The 21502-nt window shown below is 34.2% G+C and overlaps 1 protein-coding gene across 9 annotated transcripts in view; it reads right to left on the reverse strand.

The window, feature by feature from the left end:
* MGAT4D (MGAT4 family member D) overlaps positions 1-21502 on the reverse strand; it is a 70851-nt gene that overhangs the window by 1669 nt on the left and 47680 nt on the right. For 4 of the 9 annotated variants that reach the window (XR_009616158.3, XR_009616157.3, XR_009616156.3 and 1 more), the window contains 6 exons: positions 18835-18948; positions 16652-16727; positions 14988-15102; positions 11887-12017; positions 7914-8021; positions 6414-6579 (listed from right to left, as the gene is read on the reverse strand). Coding sequence is in view for 1 of the 9 variants with exons in the window: in XM_060654128.3 (XP_060510111.1) it covers positions 7914-8021; positions 11887-12017; positions 14988-15102; positions 16652-16727; positions 18835-18948 (544 nt within the window). In the remaining 8 variants the exon portion in view is untranslated. The remainder of the gene's footprint in view (positions 1-6413; positions 6580-7913; positions 8022-11886; positions 12018-14987; positions 15103-16651; positions 16728-18834; positions 18949-21502) is intronic. The other 5 variants (XR_013555125.2, XR_009616155.3, XR_009616159.3 and 2 more) reach the window with 5 other exon arrangements.

The raw sequence follows: 21502 nt of genomic DNA on the forward strand, positions 1-21502 counted from the left end.
GGAGAAATTTTGCTGTGAATGCAAGAAAATATGAGTACTACATTTCATATTAAATTAGTTTTGAATTTCTTGTTAGTCAAAGGGAACAAAAATACCCACAATGGGCGAAAGAAATCATGACTACTCCTTGGGAAAGAATATCCTTTTTCTAGCTAAGAGAAAGTTGTCACATGTATCTTTACATTAAAAAAAAACAAAAACAAAACTTTAAATAATACTCTTGAAAAACATGCAAATATGCCATATATTGTTATTTAATAAAAGTCAAAGGCATAAACTCAAATAATTCAATTAAAGCATTTTGATGGGAGATATCTATCTACTTCCTTTCCCTCCATCACCTCCAACGAGGCTTAGTAGATTTAGCAACGGCAATAAAACAAATGGGTCACACATACAAAAAAAAAGTGATTGTTTAACTAAATTCAAAGTTAATTAGGTATCCTGTATCTTATTTGGTAACCCTACTTTAACACATTGAAACACTTTGCCCTATGCCCAGTGAGCCGCAGTAAAACAAAAATAACTTTTCATGTAGGATGCAGCGCTGGCAAATTATAAAAACACACTATTCTCTTGCTTACCAACTAATAGAAAAACTAAGTATCTTATTTGAGTTTTCAGAAATTATTCATACAGAAATATTTTAGTTGTTTCTAAATCTCTTTTATGTTTATTATAGACGTAGAACATGAAATGATAAAGAACATTTAAATTGATGGCAGGCAAAATTTTTAAAAATTTAAAACTTAGAATATTCATCACCAAGATAAATGTTTTTATTAAATTATTTTTGAACTACTACCTAGATGAATAGAAATAAACTAAACTATTTTTCTCCTTAATGAACTATAGAAAATTTATCTTACATTTCAAAAAGTTTTGTGAGAAGTGTAATATATAATTTAACTGGTTAAGGAACAAATTTTACATAAAAGTTTTTTAAAAAGACTTAAAGAAATGAATATTAAAGTGTTGCTATGTTAGACCTGGTTAAAGAAAAGAGGGTGACATTTATCTTGCTGGGGTCATGAATGTAAATTTTATTTTACTTAATAAAATTAAAAGTTGACAAAAGTTGAAATGCAATATCTAAACTCTTGGTTCTAGGTAGTGGACGGCGAGACCCCACTGAAATGATAGTAAATGAACAAAAAAGATGTAATTCCAAACGACATAAAGAATAGAGGAGGCCCACAGCTGAGGAGACATTTAGTCAAATTAACGAGAGACATAAATCTGGTGGAAGAGTGGGGCCTGACAATGGAGCCAAGGAGTCTGTGACTTCAGCATGTGGAACATAGGGCTAGAATGGAGATGGCAAATTTGATGAAAGATGGAAGCCAAAGCGGAGCTAACCCTGAAGAAGGAAGGGGGAGTGTTGTCAGGAGCACGGGAGAGCTGCAAGGCCTTTTCGCCCCAGGCGACTGATACACATAGTCTTCTCTAAGGAAAGCTGAATGAGCCACCCAGATGTAACTAGCAACTAGGGCAGGCACTGGGTGAACCTATGTCCCAGAACAAAGCTCTCTGGGACATAGGTTGCGATGTTGGTGCCCCTTCACTCAAACCACTGGGAAAACAAAAAACGGAAAAAAAACACTCCAACACAAAACAATCACAGCCTAGTCACCCACATACTCTACAACAGAGTTTGTAAGCCAACAAATTCTTTTTTTCTTTAAATGTTTATTCATCGTGCAAGAGTGCACGCACGCACATGTGAAAGGGGTGGGGGCTGGGGACAGAGGATCTGAAGTGGGCTCTGTGCTGACAGCAGAGGGGCTCGAATTCATGAACCATAAGGTCATGACCTCAGCCGGAGTCGGAGCTTAACTGACTTATGGTGGCCATAAGCCAACAAATTCTATCCATGTACCAAAAACTCTCAGGAAGCCTCATTCCTTTCAATTTTATAAAGGAATATGAAGATAAATGCAGTGTGGGGAAAGGAGTGGGGAGGGAGAGGAATTAAAATTACCCATATTTGCCACCAGACAACCAAGAATCACTAAATATTTGAGGAAAGTGTGTAACCTAACAGACAGATCAAAATAGACAAGCAGATAGATTTATCTGGTCACAGAAAAAAACAGCGCATGCAGAAGAGAACTTTAAAAATGTTTCATGAGGGGCACTTGGATGGCTTAGTAGGTTAAGCATCTGACTTCGGGTCAGGGTATGATCTCATGGTTCGTGAGTTCAAGACCCACATCAGGCTCACTGCTGTCAGCACAGAGCCTGCTTTGGCTTCTCTGTCCCACTCTCTCTCTGCCTGTCTCCTTTCTGCACTCTCTCTGTCTCTCTCAAAATAAATAAATAAACTTAAAAAAAATAAAAATGTTTCATAAAGAGATCTAATAGTATTCTGAGATTTGAGAATAATTGTATCCACAACACAAGTAGATGCTAGGGAAAAAGGAATAAAATAAAAATAAAGTAAACATTCATTAGAAAAGTTAGTCAAGGAATCCACCTAGTGCATAGAAAAACCAATGATAGGACATAGTAAATAAAAGCTATGACATATAGAAGATCAATTCAGTAAACTTAATATTTGATTATTCTTTCAGAAAAGAAAACTCAGAAAAGAAAGGGGCAAAATAATCAATGTCATAATATCCCATCAACTGAATATTTGCATCTCCTTCCTCAAATTCGTATGTTGAAGCCTAAATCCTCAGTGTATTTGGAAATATAACCTTTGGCCTTTGGAAGATAATTAGGTCAAAAAGGTGGAATGTTCATGAATGACTTTAGTGCCTTTATAGTGGGATAAAGAGACCAGACCTTTCTCTACTCTTGGCCATGTGAGGATATAGTCAGAAGACAGCTGTCTACAAACCAGGAAGTGGGCTCTCACCAAAAACCCCGATGCTGGCATCCTGATCTTGGACTTCCCAGCTTCTACAAATGTGATAAATAAATTTCTGTTGTTTAAGCCACCCAGTTTGTGTTTTTTTGTGTGTGCGTGTGTTTTGTTTTTTGTTATGGCAGCCCAAACTGACTAAGACATGGTAAAAATGAATAAGTATCTAAATTTTCATCTATACTGCAGGAAAAATAATGTGGATAAATAAACATTAGCAGCGTAAGTGTATTATTTAGCAATATAAAGAAAACTACCAAGCATTTAAACCAGAATGATTAAATGTCTTTGCCTCTGGTGAGTCAGATAAGGATGGGGAAAATGCAGAGGATTGTTGCTCTTTTTGTTAATGTTCAGCCGGATATATGTATATTGCTTAATAAATATAAACAAAGCTAAAAATCTGATACGATTGAATTTTATTGCATTTTGAAACGCACCCTTTGGAAAATGGAAGGGGTAACCCATTCTGCAGCTCTTTCATCAGTTTGGAAACACCTAATTTTAAATATCTAAAAATGTTAGCAAAAGGACAGTTCCCTATTTCCCTGAAATTGTTTTTGATAGGGAAATCTGGCTGCAGTGGAGGGTGCTGAAGGCATTTCAAATTCCTAATGTGGGAGGGAAAAAATGAGGTGGTGGTGGTCTCTTGCTGTTCTTGCAGGAAAGAAGGGAGACCTTCTGAAAGGAGCTTGTTAGAAAGACAGGTGACTGAGAGGGTAACAGATAAAGAAGTTGCCTGGGAAATTTGTTACCTGCGCTACCTTCTTCAAATTTTGCTGACCTCAGTCCCACTAAAAAAATAAATAAAACAAACAAACAAACAAACAAACAACATGATGCAGGTCTAATTGAACTCACAGAATGCAGGGTTATCTTCATGGAAATGCACCCACATTTTCATGGTGAAGTGGTATGTATATAAATAATGCATACTTTTGGTTATATACTATGTACCTTTTTAATTTATTTTTATTTTTTTTAAGATTTTGATGATTTTTATTAGTAGTTTATTTATTTTTTAATTTACATCCAAGTTAGTTAGCATATGGTGCAATAATGATTTCAGGAGTACATTCCTTAATGCACCTTACCCACTTAGCCCATCCTCCCTCCCACAACCCCTCCAGCAACCCTCTGTTCTCTATATTTAAGAGTCTCTTATGTTTTGTCCCCCTCCCTGTTTTTATATTATTTTTGCTTCCCTTCCCTTATGTTCATCTGTTTTGTATCTTAAAGTCCTCATATGAATGAAGTCATATGATATTTGTCTTTCTCCAACTGACTAATTTCGCTTAGCCTAATACCCTCTAGTTCCATTCACATAGTTGCAGATTGTGCCCCTTTTACTGTTGAAGTATCAAATGTTAATTCTGCATGAACACCCTTCCATCCATAGAAATCATTCTGAGGGAGTGTCAGATGGAAAGCATATGAGACCAGATGAGAAGGGGAAGTTTTCAAATTCTAAAACACACTGGCACCAGCTACTAACAAAGGTGAGAGTAGCTCCAAGGATGACCCAAACTGAAGAGACAGTGGATATAGGGGAACAGGCAAGGGCCCTGGGGTTAACTGCAGAGTCACAGTTGGAATATACATGCTTATGCAGAGCAGCAGACATCAGAAACGACCACAGAACGACCATAGAAACTATGCAGGAATAAGAAATTTAAAAAAAATATTTTAAAAATATTAGAATCCTCAGAGGGTTAAGTAGAAGTATTTCAATCATAAAATAAGAACCAAGGGTTATAAAAGAGGACAATGACATTAGGAGAACAAAAGGAGTTCTTCAGACATTAAAGCTACAATAGCAAAAACAAACAACCAACCAAACCAACCAATCAATGAAAACTGCCCTCCTTCCCAAAAAACAAAACAAAAAAAAAGCACTCATAAAAAGGATATAAGCCAAAATTCAGAAAAACTTTCAGACAGTGAAGCAAATAGAAAGAAAATAGGAAGGAGAAAGTAAGAGACAGAGAGAACATCAATCTAAGGAATCTTACATTTGAAACAGGGTTCCTTAAAAAGAGCATAGAAAACAGAGGGAGAAATTTATCAACAAAATAATTTCTGAATATTTTCCAGAATCGAAACACGAGTTTTCATATTAAAAAGCCCTACCAAATATTAAGCACAATAGATAAAAATAGACCTATCTTATCATCATGAAATTGTAGAATCTCAAATAGAAGAAAAGTTTTAAAGGTCTACAGATGGGAAAATTGGTCTGATACCAAGAAACAGGAATTAGAATGGCTTTAACTACTTTTCATCAGTTACAGTCTTGAATACCTTAAAAAATCAGAATTCAGAATCTTTTGCCTAACCAACCTAACAATTAAGTTTGATAGACTGCAGTCATTTTAAGATGTTTTAGTTTTCCAAGAATTTACCTCCTACACAATCTTTCTCAAGAAATTACCAGGGAGAGGGGAGTGTACTTTACTAAAACAAATGAGTTGACCAAGAATGATACAGATTTGAGATATAGAAAACAGCAAAATCAACTGCCTGGTTCCTAAGATATATGCTAGAGCTGGTCAGAAGGCTGCAGGAGAGAGATTTTTCAAGGTTAGGAAGTGGTAGAAATGCAGAAAAGCATTCAACAATATTCAACATTCAGCCATGATTTTTAAAATGTTTGAATACATCAGGAACAGATTTAGATAATTCGCAGGGAATCTGAGGATGAATTAGTGATAAGTACATTGAAATAAAGCAAATTTAAAACAAAAAAAAGCTGCATAATAAAGGAAAAATGGAGCATACTATGCAGTTTAAGTGTAAACAGGTTTTATATTCTCGTTATGAAATCATTGAATACTGAACTAAGCAATGACATAACTATATGGACAGAGTGGAGGTTTGGGTGGAGTGACCTGTATCAAGGTGAAAATCTTTCATTCATTGAAAGGCACTGTTAAGAAAATGAAAGAGCAAGTCATAAGCTGAGACCATGTATGTACAAACAAAAGTAAACAGGTGAACAACCCACTTTTTTAAATGGGCAAATACTCAGACATTTCATAAACTATATACTACATTTCATTAAAATCCATATTTGGTAAAAATCTATATTTCATTATATACACACACACATACATATATACATACATACAACTAGCACATGAAAAGATGCTCAACATCATTTGCCATCAAAGAAATGCAAATTAAAATCATAATGAGATATCAGGATCTGCCTTCTCTAGAATTCCACATTGAATCATAGAGTATATAGTCTTTTGCATCTGGCTTTTTTCATTTAGCACAGTGTTTTAGAGATTCATCCATAGTGTTGCATCTATTGATAAGAATGAGGCTTCAAACTGAGATCTATTGTCTCCAAATTCATTGTATGTATACAGTATATGATAAAAAGGAAAAGAAAATACTCATTATTCTCAAACAAAATATTAGAGAGTATATCAGAAAGTTATATGTATAAAGTTTTAAAAATACACAAAATATGATTATAAAATAAGGCTAAAAAATATCTGATAATTTTCTATATATTTATATCAATCTTTATACTTACCACTATATTATCAAAGGCTTAATTTTTTATATGAGATAGTCTCTTAGCCACTATGAAGAAAGTTGAGAACTAAGACTAATCCTCATTATGTCATTTTTTCCAAAGAATGATGCTGATCATTTTTAAAGAAGGTACTCGAATTATGAAACTCCTAATAATAAATATCCTGTTAGAAAATTTTAAAATAATATGATTAAATAATTATAATAATTAAAGTAATATATATTTTAAAAATATACAATCCACATTGGACATGTCACTAAATTGTTATTTATTTCTATTTTACATGGTGTGAGGTATAAAAAGGTTAAGAGCTAGGTTATAACATTAAAATATGAGTGATTAGATAAATATTCTACTTTATCGGTTGTAAATTTACAAAGGTAAGGTTAAGACAGCTCATCAAGCAAAAAAATACAATGCAAGAAAAGAGTTTCATTATAACAGCACCAACAAATAGAATGGTATAGACCAATTTCTTTCTGCATCACCTGCAGCTATGTTTTATGTATTTTTACGGTGTTATTTTTTGCATGCAGATTCATAAATTTTCAATATACCAGACACTTGTCTGTTTTGCTTAATGAATACTTTCAATCTAGAATTTCACCTTGCATAATAGCTAATAGCTAACATCTACTAAATTCACACTATGTTTCAGGCAGTGTTCCAAAGAACTCAGTACAATAAATATATAGAGATAAGGAGTAGAAAAGGTGGAAGGAGGGCTGATCATAAATAATGAATGAAATGATGAGAGTATGTGCACGTGCATTTCTCTCATTTCAACTGCCAAAGATTAAAACAATCATTTGCTTTGTTGTGTGAAGAAATGAAGGGAGAGATGTCAATAGTATTTCAAAGGTGGAAAACATCTTAAGGATCATCTAATTTAAACTTCTCCCTCTTACAGACTGAAGAGAGCACAGAGGACATAGGTCACCGTAACTAAAAACTAGGTGTTTTGACTCCGAAGTCTTTGCTTCTTCTACCCTACCAAGATGCTAATTCAATTATAAATAACATTGTTTCCAAAAATGATGGAAAATTTAAGAATGATAAAAACCAAACAATACCAAAAAATCAAATTTTTGTTGATACAATAAATAGTGATCTGAAATAAGAATGTTGATACATCTAAATTAGATAATAGGGACATTTTATTTGGAAATATTCTTGTCTAATTTTAAATATTAGACTAAAATAGTGAGTATATTATGATTTTTAAAACATGTTTTTAGTCATTACTTGAATTGCACAGCTGTTACATAATAGTAAGGCAAAGAAGTTAACATAGGCTAGATTTTTCTAACCATGACAGATAACTTGGGTCTTGAAAAGATGATTGCTCTTCACAACATATAGCTATTGTAAGATGAACTATGTTTAAACAACCGTATTTCACAGTCTGTCTCATGTTTCCATCTCTCCTTTCCTGAACAATATTTTATAAGTTCACAAGACATTATATATTACTCAAGTAACATTTCAAAATCTTACTTTGGAATATTGTTCTCTTCCAGGGAATGATGACTGTATACCCACATGCTGGAAAAGAGAAGGTTTATATCGAATACGAATTTGCTTATTTCGTTCTGCACATTTTTCCTGGGGAAAAAGAGAAACAATAATCTTCTGTAACAATCCAAATACTCCTTTTTATTGCTTTTATGGATGGAAGAATTCTGTATTATATTAGTTTTTGCCAGAGTTCTATTTTAATACTTAAACATTAAATAAAACTTTATTACTTAGATTTTTCTTCATAAGAATAAAAGTTGAGGTACAAAAAGGTGTTAGTTAAAGCATGTATTTTCTTGAACTCTGTCATAGAAAATCAGGCTACTGCTGTACCAACTATAATTTTCCACTCCCTTCTTGTTATTTCAACAACATAAATGAAATTTTTTGTATTTTTCTATCCATTCTCTCAGACTATGTTATTCTTTGTCTTTTCATATTAATTAATTCCTACACTGTTACACCCCCCTCAATGTATTAAGTAGAAAAAAAAAACGTGATTAAAACAACCAATATTATGCTTTATAGAAAAAAGATTTGGTTAATCTCATTAAAAATAAAAATAAGAAAGATGACCTGTGAAACCACCCCTTAATATTACAAGCAAACATTTGAAATTATTATGATCACTGAGAATTACTTAAATACTGTATACTTAAAAATTCATAAAAATACATCTCAAATTTATATACTCAATGTATTCAAGTATAATTAACATAGTGTTGTATCAATTTCAGGTACACAATATAATGATTCAACAATTCTATATATTTCTTAGTGCTCATCAAGATAAGTGTTCTCTTAATCCCCTTCACCTATTTCTCCTGTCTCCCCACCCACCTCCCCGCTCTGGCAACCACCAGTTTGTTTTCTACATTTAAGGTTCTGTTTGTCAATCTCTTCATTTGTTTGGTTTCTGAAATTCCCCATGAGTAAAATATTATGGTATTTGTATTTCTCTGATTTATTTTACTTAGTATTATACCCTCTAGGTCCACCCATGTTGTTGCAAATGGCAAGATTTCATTCTTTTTTATGGCTGAGTAATTTTCCATTCTATATATACCACACCTTTATCCACTCCTCTATTGATGGATACTTGGGTTGCTTCCATATCTTGACTATTGTAAATAATGCTGCAATAAACACAGGGGTGCATATATCTTTTCCAATTAGTATTTTGTTTTCTCTGGGTAGATATCCAATATTGGAATTACTAAGTCATATGGTAATTCTATTTTTAATTTTTTGAGGAGACTCCATACTGTTTTCCACAGTGGCTTCACCAATTTGCATTCCCACCAATAGTGCACAAGGGTTCCTTTTTCTCCACATCCTTGTCAACACATGTTATTTCTTGTGTTTTCTATTTTAGCCATTTGAACAGGTGTGAAGTGCTATTTCATTGTGGTTCTGATTTGCATTTCCCTAATAATGAGTGATGTTGAGCATCTTTTCATGTGTCTGTTGGTCATCTGTATGGCTTCTTTGGAAAGTATTCAGGTTATCTGCCCATTCTTTAATCGGATTAGTTGAGAGTTTTTTGGTGCTGAGTTGTATAAGTTATTTATATATTTTGGATATTAACCCTTTATCTGATATATTATTTGCAAATATCTTCTCCCACTTGGTAGATTGCATTTTTGCAATCTTTAAACAGCAGGCTTACTTAAATGTATTTCTACTCAGTACAAACATGTAGGAAAGTATTATATTAAAGGATTGTTTTTATAACTGTAAAGTACTTAAATAATCTAGAGTTAATTTAATTTGAAACTAAGGTCAGATAAAATTAGTTGAGCAAATATGATAATATTTGCTAAGCTATTAATAGAAGTTCCAATGAGATGACATTATCATATGCTGGCTTCCCACAAAATGCCCTTTTAGCTCTGCTAAAGGAAAGCTGAGTTAATTGCTTATTGCAGTAAGGGAGAAACTACCTTAGCAGTGTCTACTCAAGTGTTGTGCTTATTTTTTAATTGGGTTATTTTCCTGTTATTGAGTTTTGGGAATATTATATATGTTGTGAATACAAGTCCTTGTTGTATATGGAATTTACAAATATTTCTTCATAGTCTGTGGTATGTTATCCTCTAACAGTAAAATTTACAGTACAAAAGATTTGAATTTGATGAAATCTAATTTAGTAATTTAAAAAAATGGATCATAGTTTTAGTATCATGTCTAAGAACTCTTCTCCTGGATCCTGAAGATATTTTTTTACACTTCTAAAGGTTTTAAAGTTTGTTTTATATTTAGATAGGTGATCTACTTTGAAATAATGTTTTTATCAAGCAAGATGTTTAGGTTGATATGTAGATAGGTAAGTATATACATACCAACATCTACATATCAACCTAAACATCTTGCTTACATACATACCTATCTGCATATCACATTTACACACATCCAATCCATGATTATGGTATGTCTATTTCTTTCATCAGCATTTTTAGGTTTTCAGCATATAATCTACATATCTTGTTAGTACACACACACACTCATACGTATGCATCATGATAGTCTCTATTATTGATGATTTGTTTTTGAGTCTTCTTTGTCAATCTTATCAGTTTTCTTGCTCTTTTCAAAGAACTACTTTTATGTTTTCAATTTTGTTGCTTTCGGACTTCATAGCTAATATTTTCTTACTTCTGCTTGATTTGGGTTGATTTTGCTCTCTATTTCTAGTTTCTTAAAGTGGAAGCTGACATTATTAATGCAAAATCTTTCTTCTCTTCTAAGATAAAGATTTCTTCTAGGATAAATTTCTCCTTAAGCAGTGCTTTAGCTGAATCCCACAAATTTTGGTAGGTTGTATTTTCATTTCATTCTATTCAAAGTATTTTCTAATTTCCTTTGAGACTTCCTCTTTCATTCATGGTTTATTCAGGAGTGTATTGTTTAAATTCCAAGTGCTTGCAGATTTTCAGTTATCTTTCTGTTATTAATTTCTTCTTTTTAAATGTTTATTTATTTTGAGAGAAAGAGCGAGCAGGGGAGGGGCAGAGAGAAAGGGAGACAGAGAATCCCAAGTAGGCTCTGCACTTCAGCACAGAGCCTGATGTGAACTCACGAATCACAAGATCATGACCTGAGCTGAGGTCAGATGCTTAACCGATTGAGCCACCCAGGAGTCCCCATGTGTATTTTAAAATAATGTGTTTTGTATTGCTGTTGGATGTAGTGCTTTTTAAATATCAATTAAATCCAGATGGTAGATGGTGTTGTTCAATTCTTTTATCTCACTGCTGATTTTCTACGCACCAGTTCTGTTCTTGAGAGAGGAGTGTTGAAGTCTCCAACTATAATTGTAGACTAATCTATTTCTCTCTTTAATTCTGTCATCTTCCAATGCATGTATTTGAGTCTCTCTTATTAGATGCATACACTTTTAGGATTGTTGTATCTTTTTGGTGATTTGACTCTTTTACCAGTATATAGTATCCTTCTTGATCCCTGATCAAATTTTTTGGGTTTTGGCACCAAAGTCTACTTTGATATTAATATAGCTAGTACAGATTTCTTTTTTTTATTGTCTGCGTGGTATTTATTTTTCCATCTTTTACTTTTAACCTATGTATTTCATTACATTTTAACTGAGTACAGACAGCAATAATTGCATTGTGTTTTTTAATCCATTCTGATGAACTATCTCTTAGCTGGCATATTTTGACCACTTATATGTGATGTAAATATTGACATATTTGATTTGTATCTATCATTTTATTATTGTTTGTTTGTCACTTTTCTTCCACTTTTCACTAAATTTTGTGGCCTGTCATTACTTCATGTAGTAGGTATAAGTGTCAGTAAAAATTCTGGATACCAGACTTAAAAACTAGTGCACTCATCAGGTTTAGTTCTGTAAACAAATTTCAGGGAATTACATTAGACAGATAGTATTTTCCTAAAATAGTTTGTATTTACAAAGTAAAGAAATACTCACAGGAGTCTCTCCTGGGTTACACATCTTTACCTGAAAAATATCCCCCAAAAGCAAATCTATGGGTTTATCTTTGTAGAACATTAAAAAAAAACGCACCAAGTCAGTTAAGTCCTCAGATTTAAATAGCTTTCCTACGAAGAAAAAGTAAACAAATCCAAATAACTCTCGAGTGTTTATACCATATATTATAAAATAACCCTTATATATAGTTGTTCATTCTATTAACAAGAGAAAGGACGAAAAAACCATTAAAAATTAAATATATCCTTATATAAGTATATCCTTAAAGCATTCATGAAGTTGAAGGATAATAAAATAATATATCTGCTTAAGTATTACAGATTACCACTTCTGGGAGAGAGAAGTGTGAAGAAGGTTTAGAATAGTGAATACCCTCAGGAAACCAATTTTGATAACCAATGAGGATCAATTTCTAAGTCTTGTGAAAGATACATACATAAAATGAAATGTACAGAAGCTATAATTTTTACTTCATTTTGTAGAAGCGGATCTATAACCTGACTTTTGTAGAACTTTATCAATCTACCACATTTGTTATGTTTAGTATTTAATTTTGATTAAAATATAGCATTATTTCAATATTTGAGCATCATTTTATAAGAATTTAAAAAAATTTTTTTTTAACATTCATTCATTTTTGAAAGGCAGAGAGAGACAGAGCGTGAATGAGGGAGGGGCAGGAGAGAGGGAGACACAGAAACAGAAGCAGGCTCCAGGCTCTGAGCTGTCAGCACAGAGCCCAACACGGGCTTGAACTCACGGACCGCGAGATCATGACCTGAGACAAAGTCGGCTGCTTAACCGACTGAGCCACCCAAGCACCCCTCATTTTATAAGAATTTTATTTCTATCTTATATTTGTGATACTTAAAGATTTGCTATACTTTAAAGTAGGATATTTCCTTAGGTCCAATTGCTTTCTTCTAATATACTGCATCTTTGATTTTAAACTGAAGTTGAAGGTATAAGATTCAGGTAAATGTTAAAGTAAATAGTGTAAAATACACCTATTTAATAAATATGATAGTAGGAAGTAATCATGCTTCCTTTTCTTTACTAGGAGTTGAATCTGTATGAGTTATTTAATCAAATGTATAGTTATATTTTAATATTTTGGTTTTTATATAGTAACCAAAGTAAGTGATTTAATGATGGAAATAGTTGAATCAATATTTGTCTTTTCCTTATCTGCTGTCAGCATGCTGTAAAATTCTATTTAGCAAACTCATATTTTTGGTAATATTGAGTAAGAAAATTGTTAGTTTTATAACAACACTAACAACAAAAAACAAAGCTGTTGTAAACTTAAGCTTAAATAAGACTTCAGCATTACATATACAATGCTCCTTGTTCAGTGTGCTCTTGGTCAGAATGTGAATATTCTCCAGCCTTCTCACACCGGGCTTTGGTGAGAAAGATACAAAAAATTTCAAATTTTCACAGTAATGTATCAACAAAATTACTTCCTCTTCAAGCTTATCAGGTATTGCTGTTACCTATAATTTTTCCTCGTATTTAAATCAAAGCTGAGCATAAACCTTTGGGGTTTCAAAATTGGATTCTGCAATACTTGACAGAAAGTATGGAAAAGAAAGTTATCAAGTAAGTATATGAATAACAGATTTCACTAGCAATCAGAGAAATTCTTAACACTCCTCCCAATGGCAAAAATAAATAAATAAATAATGATGTAATAGAATCACATGTTGTCAAGCATATGGGGAGGTGGGAACTCATACGCACTGCTTAGGGGACTATAAACTGTACAGCCAATCTGCAAAGTAATCTGGCATGACTTAGAAACACAGTCATATTCACCCTCAGTGGTCCTGATCCAGGGGACAAAATATGTCACTTCATTTCTTTGTGGCAGCAGAGAGTTGGGAGCAAAGTTGACCGCTTTGAGGGCGGAGAAGTCAAATGCATTATTATGTGGGGCGTATGCAACAGCAGTAAGAAACAATAAACTAAATTGACACAAATCAACATGTTGACAGTTTCAAAATCTAGTTTTGAGGACAAAAATGTTAAGGGGCATGAAGAGGGTTATCACATCACCATATATGTAAATTTTAAACAGATAAAAACATGATAAACACCAATATAAGCATATTTATATGTATACTTTGTTTTAAACATTTTAAAATGTCTATTATTTATTTTCGAGAGCGAGAGACAGACAAAGCACAAGCAGGGGAGGGGAAAAGAGAGGGGAGTCACAGAATCTGAAGCAGGTTCCAGGCTCTGAGCTGTCAGCATAGAGCCCGATGCGGGGCTTGAACTCACAAACTGTGAGATCGTGACCTGAGCAGAGGTCTGACGGTTAACCGACTGAGCCACCTAGGTGCCCCTATATGTACACTTTGAACATATTAGAATGGAAGCCTATTGGGGGGTGGGAGGAAGTGGGAGTAGGGACTGGGCATAAAATGAAAGAACAAAGTAAAAGAGGGCTCCTGTATGAAAGCAAGGATGATATGCACCATGAAATAGTGTGGTAATTCAACTTGAGGCCTCAAGGTTCAAACAAAAGAAAAAGTATAGGAGGGAGGGTAGAAAGAGTGGAAGGAAGAAGAAAGAAAGTCTATAAAAGAATTTTTTTTTAAATCCCACAATTGGCCCAATTTTAGGCATTCTTCCATGGTGGGTATGATTCACATATTTTTATACTTTTCTAAGTATGTCACATTTGGCATACTGGAAATTACCAGGAATTTAGAGTACGGTAGTCCTAAATCAGAATTCCTTTCTTACAACTTTAATTCTTTGAGTTTTCATGTAAAATAGAGCAGTACCCCTTAGTCACTGAGTTAACATGTGGGCCAGACTTGCAGCAAGCATTTAGCAAGTAGTAGCTTTCTTACATTTTCATCACATGTATAGGCTGCTTATTTATATTGTCTATCTCAGGAAGATTGGTTTAAAAATACATTTACTGAAACTCAAGATACTTGAATTTGATCTTACTGTTAAATTAACAGTATCTTCACAGAAATCATGCCATTCCTTTCCATTAAGTAACAAACTAATAAGTTTAAGAAATTTTAAGATTATTGTGTGCTAGAAAATACAAGGCTTACCTATGAATCCAAGAATTGAAAACTCAATATAAAACCAATTATTTGAAGTGATATTATGCACAAAATCTGTGATTTTTGTAAAGTACATCTTTTTAGCTATGATATCATCTTCTAGCTGGAAAAAAACAAAAGTCATTAGTTCCTTTGATGCTTCCATTGAATAAATTGCATTTGCTTGAGAACTGAAAATACTTTCTCAATAGAATACACTGAAAAACCAGTTTTTATGAGGTTATTTTATTTTTAGTTCAATTCACTGAGGGTATTTACTATTAGTTAGTTTTCACTTTGAGATTCTGAGACCAGAGATGAGGTTTCTTTCCTAAGTAATAATATGCAACACTCAATCTAAATCCTCATTGAAAAAAATCTATTTATCCGAATCTATTTACATCCTTACAAATACTTCCATTCCCAGTTTAAGCCTAACTAGCTTTATGTTTGAGATGATAGGCGCCAGGTCCTGTCACAAGTGAACCAGGGACTGTGCTTGGCAATGAGATGACGAAAGGGAACTGGCACTCTCATCCACAACTAGCTGGGGTTGGTACACATAAGACTAAGAATAGTTCTCCATAAGAGAGGGGGAAAGAGAAACTAGAATTTTCTCCTAAAAAAATATTTATTTATTTATTTATTTATTTATTTATTTATTTATTTATTTATTTTGAGAGAGAGAGAGAGAGGGAGAGGAAGAGCACGAGCGGGGGGCGGGGGGCGGGGGGGGGGGGGTGGCGCGAAAGAGAGAGGGAGACAAGACAATCCCAGGCAGGTTCTGTGCTGGCAGCACAGAGACCAACTCGAAACTCCATCTCATGAACTGTGACATCATGACCTAAGCCAAAATCAAGAGTCAGACACTTAACATACTGAGGCACCCAGGCTCCCCTAGAATTTTATTTTTTTAATTTCGTATATATTATGGGTAATCTATACAATAAGAGGGCCTCCTAAATGATTCAGAAAAATGTGGAAATCCGCAAGCACGTTACCAGAGCACAAACTAGAATCACATTGTTTCAAATTGGGAAGAATACATTGGGTGGATCTCATGTTTCTGTTAACCAGAAATCAAAAGCCTCTTTTTTTTTCTTCCGGTAAAAGAGAAAGACCTTGCTTCAGGCTTTTTTCTAACGTTTCTCTCATCTGCAGTGGTATCTTACAAACTCTTCTTACAACTGCACATTGTCACATATAGTGAAGTATATACTCACGGCTGAAACATAAAACTCTTTATTCAACAATATGCCAGAATTCAGGGGATCCAAACTATATACAGTTTATTTATTTCAGAAATATAGTAAGGCACTGTAGAAGTGGGTAGAACATAAAATACAAGAGGAGACAATGTAGGGTACCAATGGCGTATATTAAGTGTTCAAAATGTTTGTTTAATGTAATAAATTTGCGGTGAGAGAAATGTAGGGAGCATAATTTCTATTTTTTTCTAACTTGAGAAGTTCTTTTCAGTTTGCTTCAGGTAACTATGATTTCCTCTGTTAATAGTAAACCCTGCTAGAAGACTTAGTTCAAATCAACTTTCAACTTCCTTTTGGCATTTTCTTATTTTCTGAATACATAGTAAGGTGGAGGAATACAAGCAGGAAGGAAGGAGAACATAATACTTCCACTTTAAATTATACATATATATACCAAGGTCTTACCTGTAAATAATACATGGCCTTTGGTTGGGCATACAGCATCAAAAAACAAAAATCCAGTACTTGTTTGATGCGCCAACTAAAGATAAATAATAAAATCTGTTAATATTTGTCATTATTATATAATTATTTATAAGCACACCAGTAATTAAACACAAACTTTGTTTAGCCCTTTGCTAACATGGAGTACTGTCTACAGTAAGTGAAATTGAGTGTTACACTGAAAAGTTACATCAAAAAGGTTCCCATCTTCATTTAGTGGCTGATATCTGCCATCGCTAAACTAGAACAAGCATAATCTATTAATTTTACGTTTTGGTCAGTTAATTTTTGATCTGTACAAGAAAGTTAATATCCTTTCTCATCTTAGGTCCCGTTCAAATAAAAGTAAGAAGAAACTTGATTCTAATTTAACACTAAGCTAGATGCAAGGCCAGTTCCTTAAGATACAAAGAACAATACACAATGCACCTCTCGCCCTTCTGGGTTTCATAATCTTCTATGAAAATATGGAAAAATAATAAGATCTGAATGATTAGATAAGTGATATACAAAGACGTTGGCAATGATGATGTAACATAAGACAGGGCGGGTGGAGCAGGGAGCAGGGCATTCAGTGAGAGGACCAGTATCGCAAAGACATGAAGCATGTGAGAGAGCCTGCCACCTTAGATCTACAGCACCAAGAATGGATGGAAAAGAAGCTGACGATGGTAAGGTGGGAAGAGACCAGACCACGAAGGAAACTTTGCACCTGATCTCCTATGAAAAGGGATTCTTCTGTCTACACTATGGAGAATGAATTGGAAGACAGGCTAGGTGAGGCTTAGGGAAAGCAAACAGATCATTAATCGCCTGAAGCAGAGGAATGGTCCAGAGCAGAGGAATGGGAAGGAGAGGGATGATGCAGAGAGAGATTTTTTTTAAATAAATGTTTATTCATTTTTGAAAGAGAGAGTGTGAGTGGGAGAGGGGCAAAGAGAGAGGGAAACAGAATATGTAAAGCAGGCTCCACGCTGACAACAGCAAGACAGATGCGGGGCTCGAACTCACCAACTGTGAGATCATGACCTTAGCTGAAGTCGGGACACTCAACTGACTGAGCCACCCAGGCGCTCCAAGAGAGATTTTTTTTTAAAGAAGAAATGATAGAGACATAAAGGGCAGAAGGAAAAACAGGATCTAGAATGCCTCCCAGCTTTATGACTCTAAAAACTGACTACTTAATTAAAACAAAATCCTTAAGAGAGTTCCAGATTCTGACATACCATTTATTATTATAAAACAAAACAGAGCTAAATGAGTTTCCTGGGATAAGATGTTTTTTCTGAATTCTGGCATTTCTTTTACTCTGTTAAGTTTTGAGGAACCGAATTACTACGTTTCTTATAATACCTTCCACATGTATAATCAAACAGTAGTGTTCCTTTGTACACATACAAACATTTTAATTGTTCAAAATTCTTTCATAAATACTATCATATTTTATTCTCACCATGATTTTTCCAAATATACAATGTAGATTTTATTATACACACCAGAAAGTGGAAGAAGCTAAGAAAACAAAGGCTAAATTGCCAGGATGACCAACAAACAGAAAAGCTGGAATTAGAAGGCACGTGTAATAATTTATAACCCCAGGCTTTTTTCCCCCATCATTATGCCCTTGCTAATTATCAGCTGAACATGTGAACACTGATAATCCAGTGCTGGTGGTAAATGTTTTCTGGGGAGTGGGGTGGGGATGAACCACGATTTGTAGCTCCTGCCCATTTCCATAGTGTAATTGCTCCTACCATCGCTGATTTCATGCTACCAACCTGACGTCGCTGGACGCAGACTGGGAAGGGACACACATAGTCATTCTTGCAAGAACTGACTGTGAAATGGGATCTATTAGATGCTGGTTCCAACAGTACATCCGATGACGTTTGTTATTTGAGAATACTGTCTTCTAATACATCATACCTAATTTTTTTTAATGTTTATTTATCTTTGAGAGAAAGATCCAGTGTGAATGGAGGAGGGACAGAGAAAGAGAGGGAGACACAGAATCCAAAGCAGACTCCAGGCTCTGAGCTGTCAGCACAGAGCCCAACGCAGGGCTTGATCTCACAGACTGTTAGATCATGACCTGAGCTGAAGTCAGACACTTAACCGACTGAGCCACCCGGGTGCCCTGATACCTCTCTAATTTTCCTGAGTCCTCAGTTGACTGCTTGACATGTAACATGTTTGGATAAAAAAAGGCAGGTATTGAAATGACTTCCAAGGATCCAGACTTCAGCTGCCTTTTGAATCTGTAAACAGAAGTGGAAGTTTGTAATTGAATATTTGATTTACCAAATGAACAAATACTTAAAAAGAATGTCTTCATGCACGTCCATGTAATATTTTTATTCGAATTATTTCACAGGTTGATACATGATATCCACATTATGAAACTAATACTTTTTAGCTAAAGTATTTCTTTTATAAATTAGTGCACAATATAACAAAAAGTTAAAATATACAATATAAAATTAGTTTATTTTCATAAAAATTATAGGCACTTTAAATTTTTGCAAGTTTACAACCATATATATATACTAAAAGATTCAAAATAATGAAACTAGTGAGTTAGCCTAGAACATTAGGTGATTTTTAAAAATGCATAGTTTTGGGGCATCTGGGTGGCTCATTCAGTAAAGTGTTTGACTCTTAGTTTGGGCTCAGGTCACGATCTCACAGTTTGTGAGTTTGAGCCCTGCATCAGGCTCTGCACTGACAGCACACAGCCTGCTTAGGATTCTCTCTCTCCATCTTTCTCTGTCCCTTCCCCCATCTGTTCTATCTCTCTCTCTCTTTCAGTAAATAAATAAACTTAAAAAATAAAAAAAATGCATACTTTTGAGTTTAATAAGATTCCTACTGGATAACAGCACTGTGGTTCCTGAAACTATAGACTCATCACAGCAAGAAAAGATTAAGGGTGACTCTTGTCCACACTCATTGGATGACTATGTATGCTTTTTATAATCTTTATTTTGTTGAGTGGAGGGATGGGATAAATGGATGATGGGTTTTGGGAAAGGCCCTTGTTGGGATGAGCACTGAGTGTTAAAAGTTAAGCGTCGAATCATTAAATTCTACTCCTGAAACAATCATCACACCATATGTTAACTAACATACAATGTATGTTGGATTTAAATAAAAATATATATTAAAATTGAAGAAAATTGAAAATTAAAAAAAAATTGTAAGTTAATATTTATAGACCATCATTAAAATGCACAACACACGGCTCACAAAAGCTGTTATACAAATCTTCCACCATCAAGGTAAAGGATGGGACACCAGGTAGAGCATTTTGAATGATTTTCCTTTAGAGAGAATACGACTTTAAGTGGGATTTACGTTTAGGCATTACATTATTTATTAAAATGTTAAAGTCTCGAGAAAATGTTTGTTTTTTACTAATAGGTGGAAAAGCAGGGCAGAGTTTTACATGCACAATCTCAATTATGTGCAAAATAGGCAGTTCTCACTTTGCATAATTCCAATACGAATGAATCTCAGTTACCATGTATTAGATAACACGTCTCCCTCAACAACACTGTTGGAATTTGAGTCATCATACTATATTCACCGCGAATAATTCCATAAACTACAAACTTGCTTCGGGCTCTTCAGCCCACATACCGCTACACAAATAACAAATGCACATCATCATCTCACCCCTTCTTCCAAAGTCTGTTGGCGCCTGATCACAGTGCTTGTGTCGCCTTCTTGTGACATTAGAATGCAGACAATTTTATTCCTTTTGTTTGCTTTTAAAATGGTTTCCAAATTTTTGAAATTGGTGTGTATCATGAGCATGGGGTGGCAGCAGCAGCATGTGCTACCGAGAATGTGGGGTTTGAACCCAGAAAAGGGTCTCTGCTAATTTTGCTTCCATCACTTACAAACTTTAACCAGCCATTTACTTGCTCTAACCTTCAGTTTCTTCATCTAGGAACCTAGATAAAACCTAGCATAGCGATACACTCCCCTCCAGGGAAAGAACTGTTCTACAGGTAACTCGATTCTAACGAGGCTCTATGCATCAGCGGAAGAGTTTCCGGTTATTTGTTTGTTGACTTATTATTTATTTAGGTGGGAGTGTAAATGGGGAAGTGCAGGAGATGAAAGTCTTCCTGAATCCTCTGATTTTATGGTGTATCAACTGGAAAGATTTTTAAACACTGATTTTAGTATGTTCCTTGGAGAGTAGAAAATGCTGGATCAAAGAAAAGAATGAGGAATTCTGCTTGCTTTGGGTAAAAATTAGTAACACAATACCTACATTTTAAAAAAGTAAAATTGCATAACTTTGTACAACAATTTAGAATAGCAGAGGTACATGAAAATAACATTAAGTTGCAGCACATACAATCATCAAAAAATAGGATTACAGAAGCTTATAAATTTTGTCCTCTAGAAAATTTCATGCAAAGTCTCAAAACAACAAAGGCCCAGTTACAAATAATTTCTATCTTGATGGTATAATTTCCCATTACTGATAAAGATTCCAGGCTCATTTTTTTTTTCCAGTCTGTCTTAAGCAAGACCCTTGAATCTTGTGTGGTGACATCTTTCTAGGATTCTTTAAACCTTTTCTAGCTTATGAGGTTACGGATAGCATCAAAAGTCCTGGAGATAATGATACCAGAATTGCGAATTGCCAATGACTAGAGAAAATAATATAATTGTATGTTGTTGCCATTATAAATGAATAATTTTACCTTACAGTCATAAAAGTATGGAAACCATACAGCTTTACATTTTTATATAAAGCATATAGCTACATACAGTTTCATATAAGGTTATATATAA

This window comes from Panthera onca, chromosome B1 (assembly GCF_046562875.1).
Source record: "Panthera onca isolate mPanOnc1 chromosome B1, mPanOnc1 haplotype 2, whole genome shotgun sequence".
Classification (NCBI taxonomy): Eukaryota; Metazoa; Chordata; class Mammalia; order Carnivora; family Felidae; genus Panthera; species Panthera onca.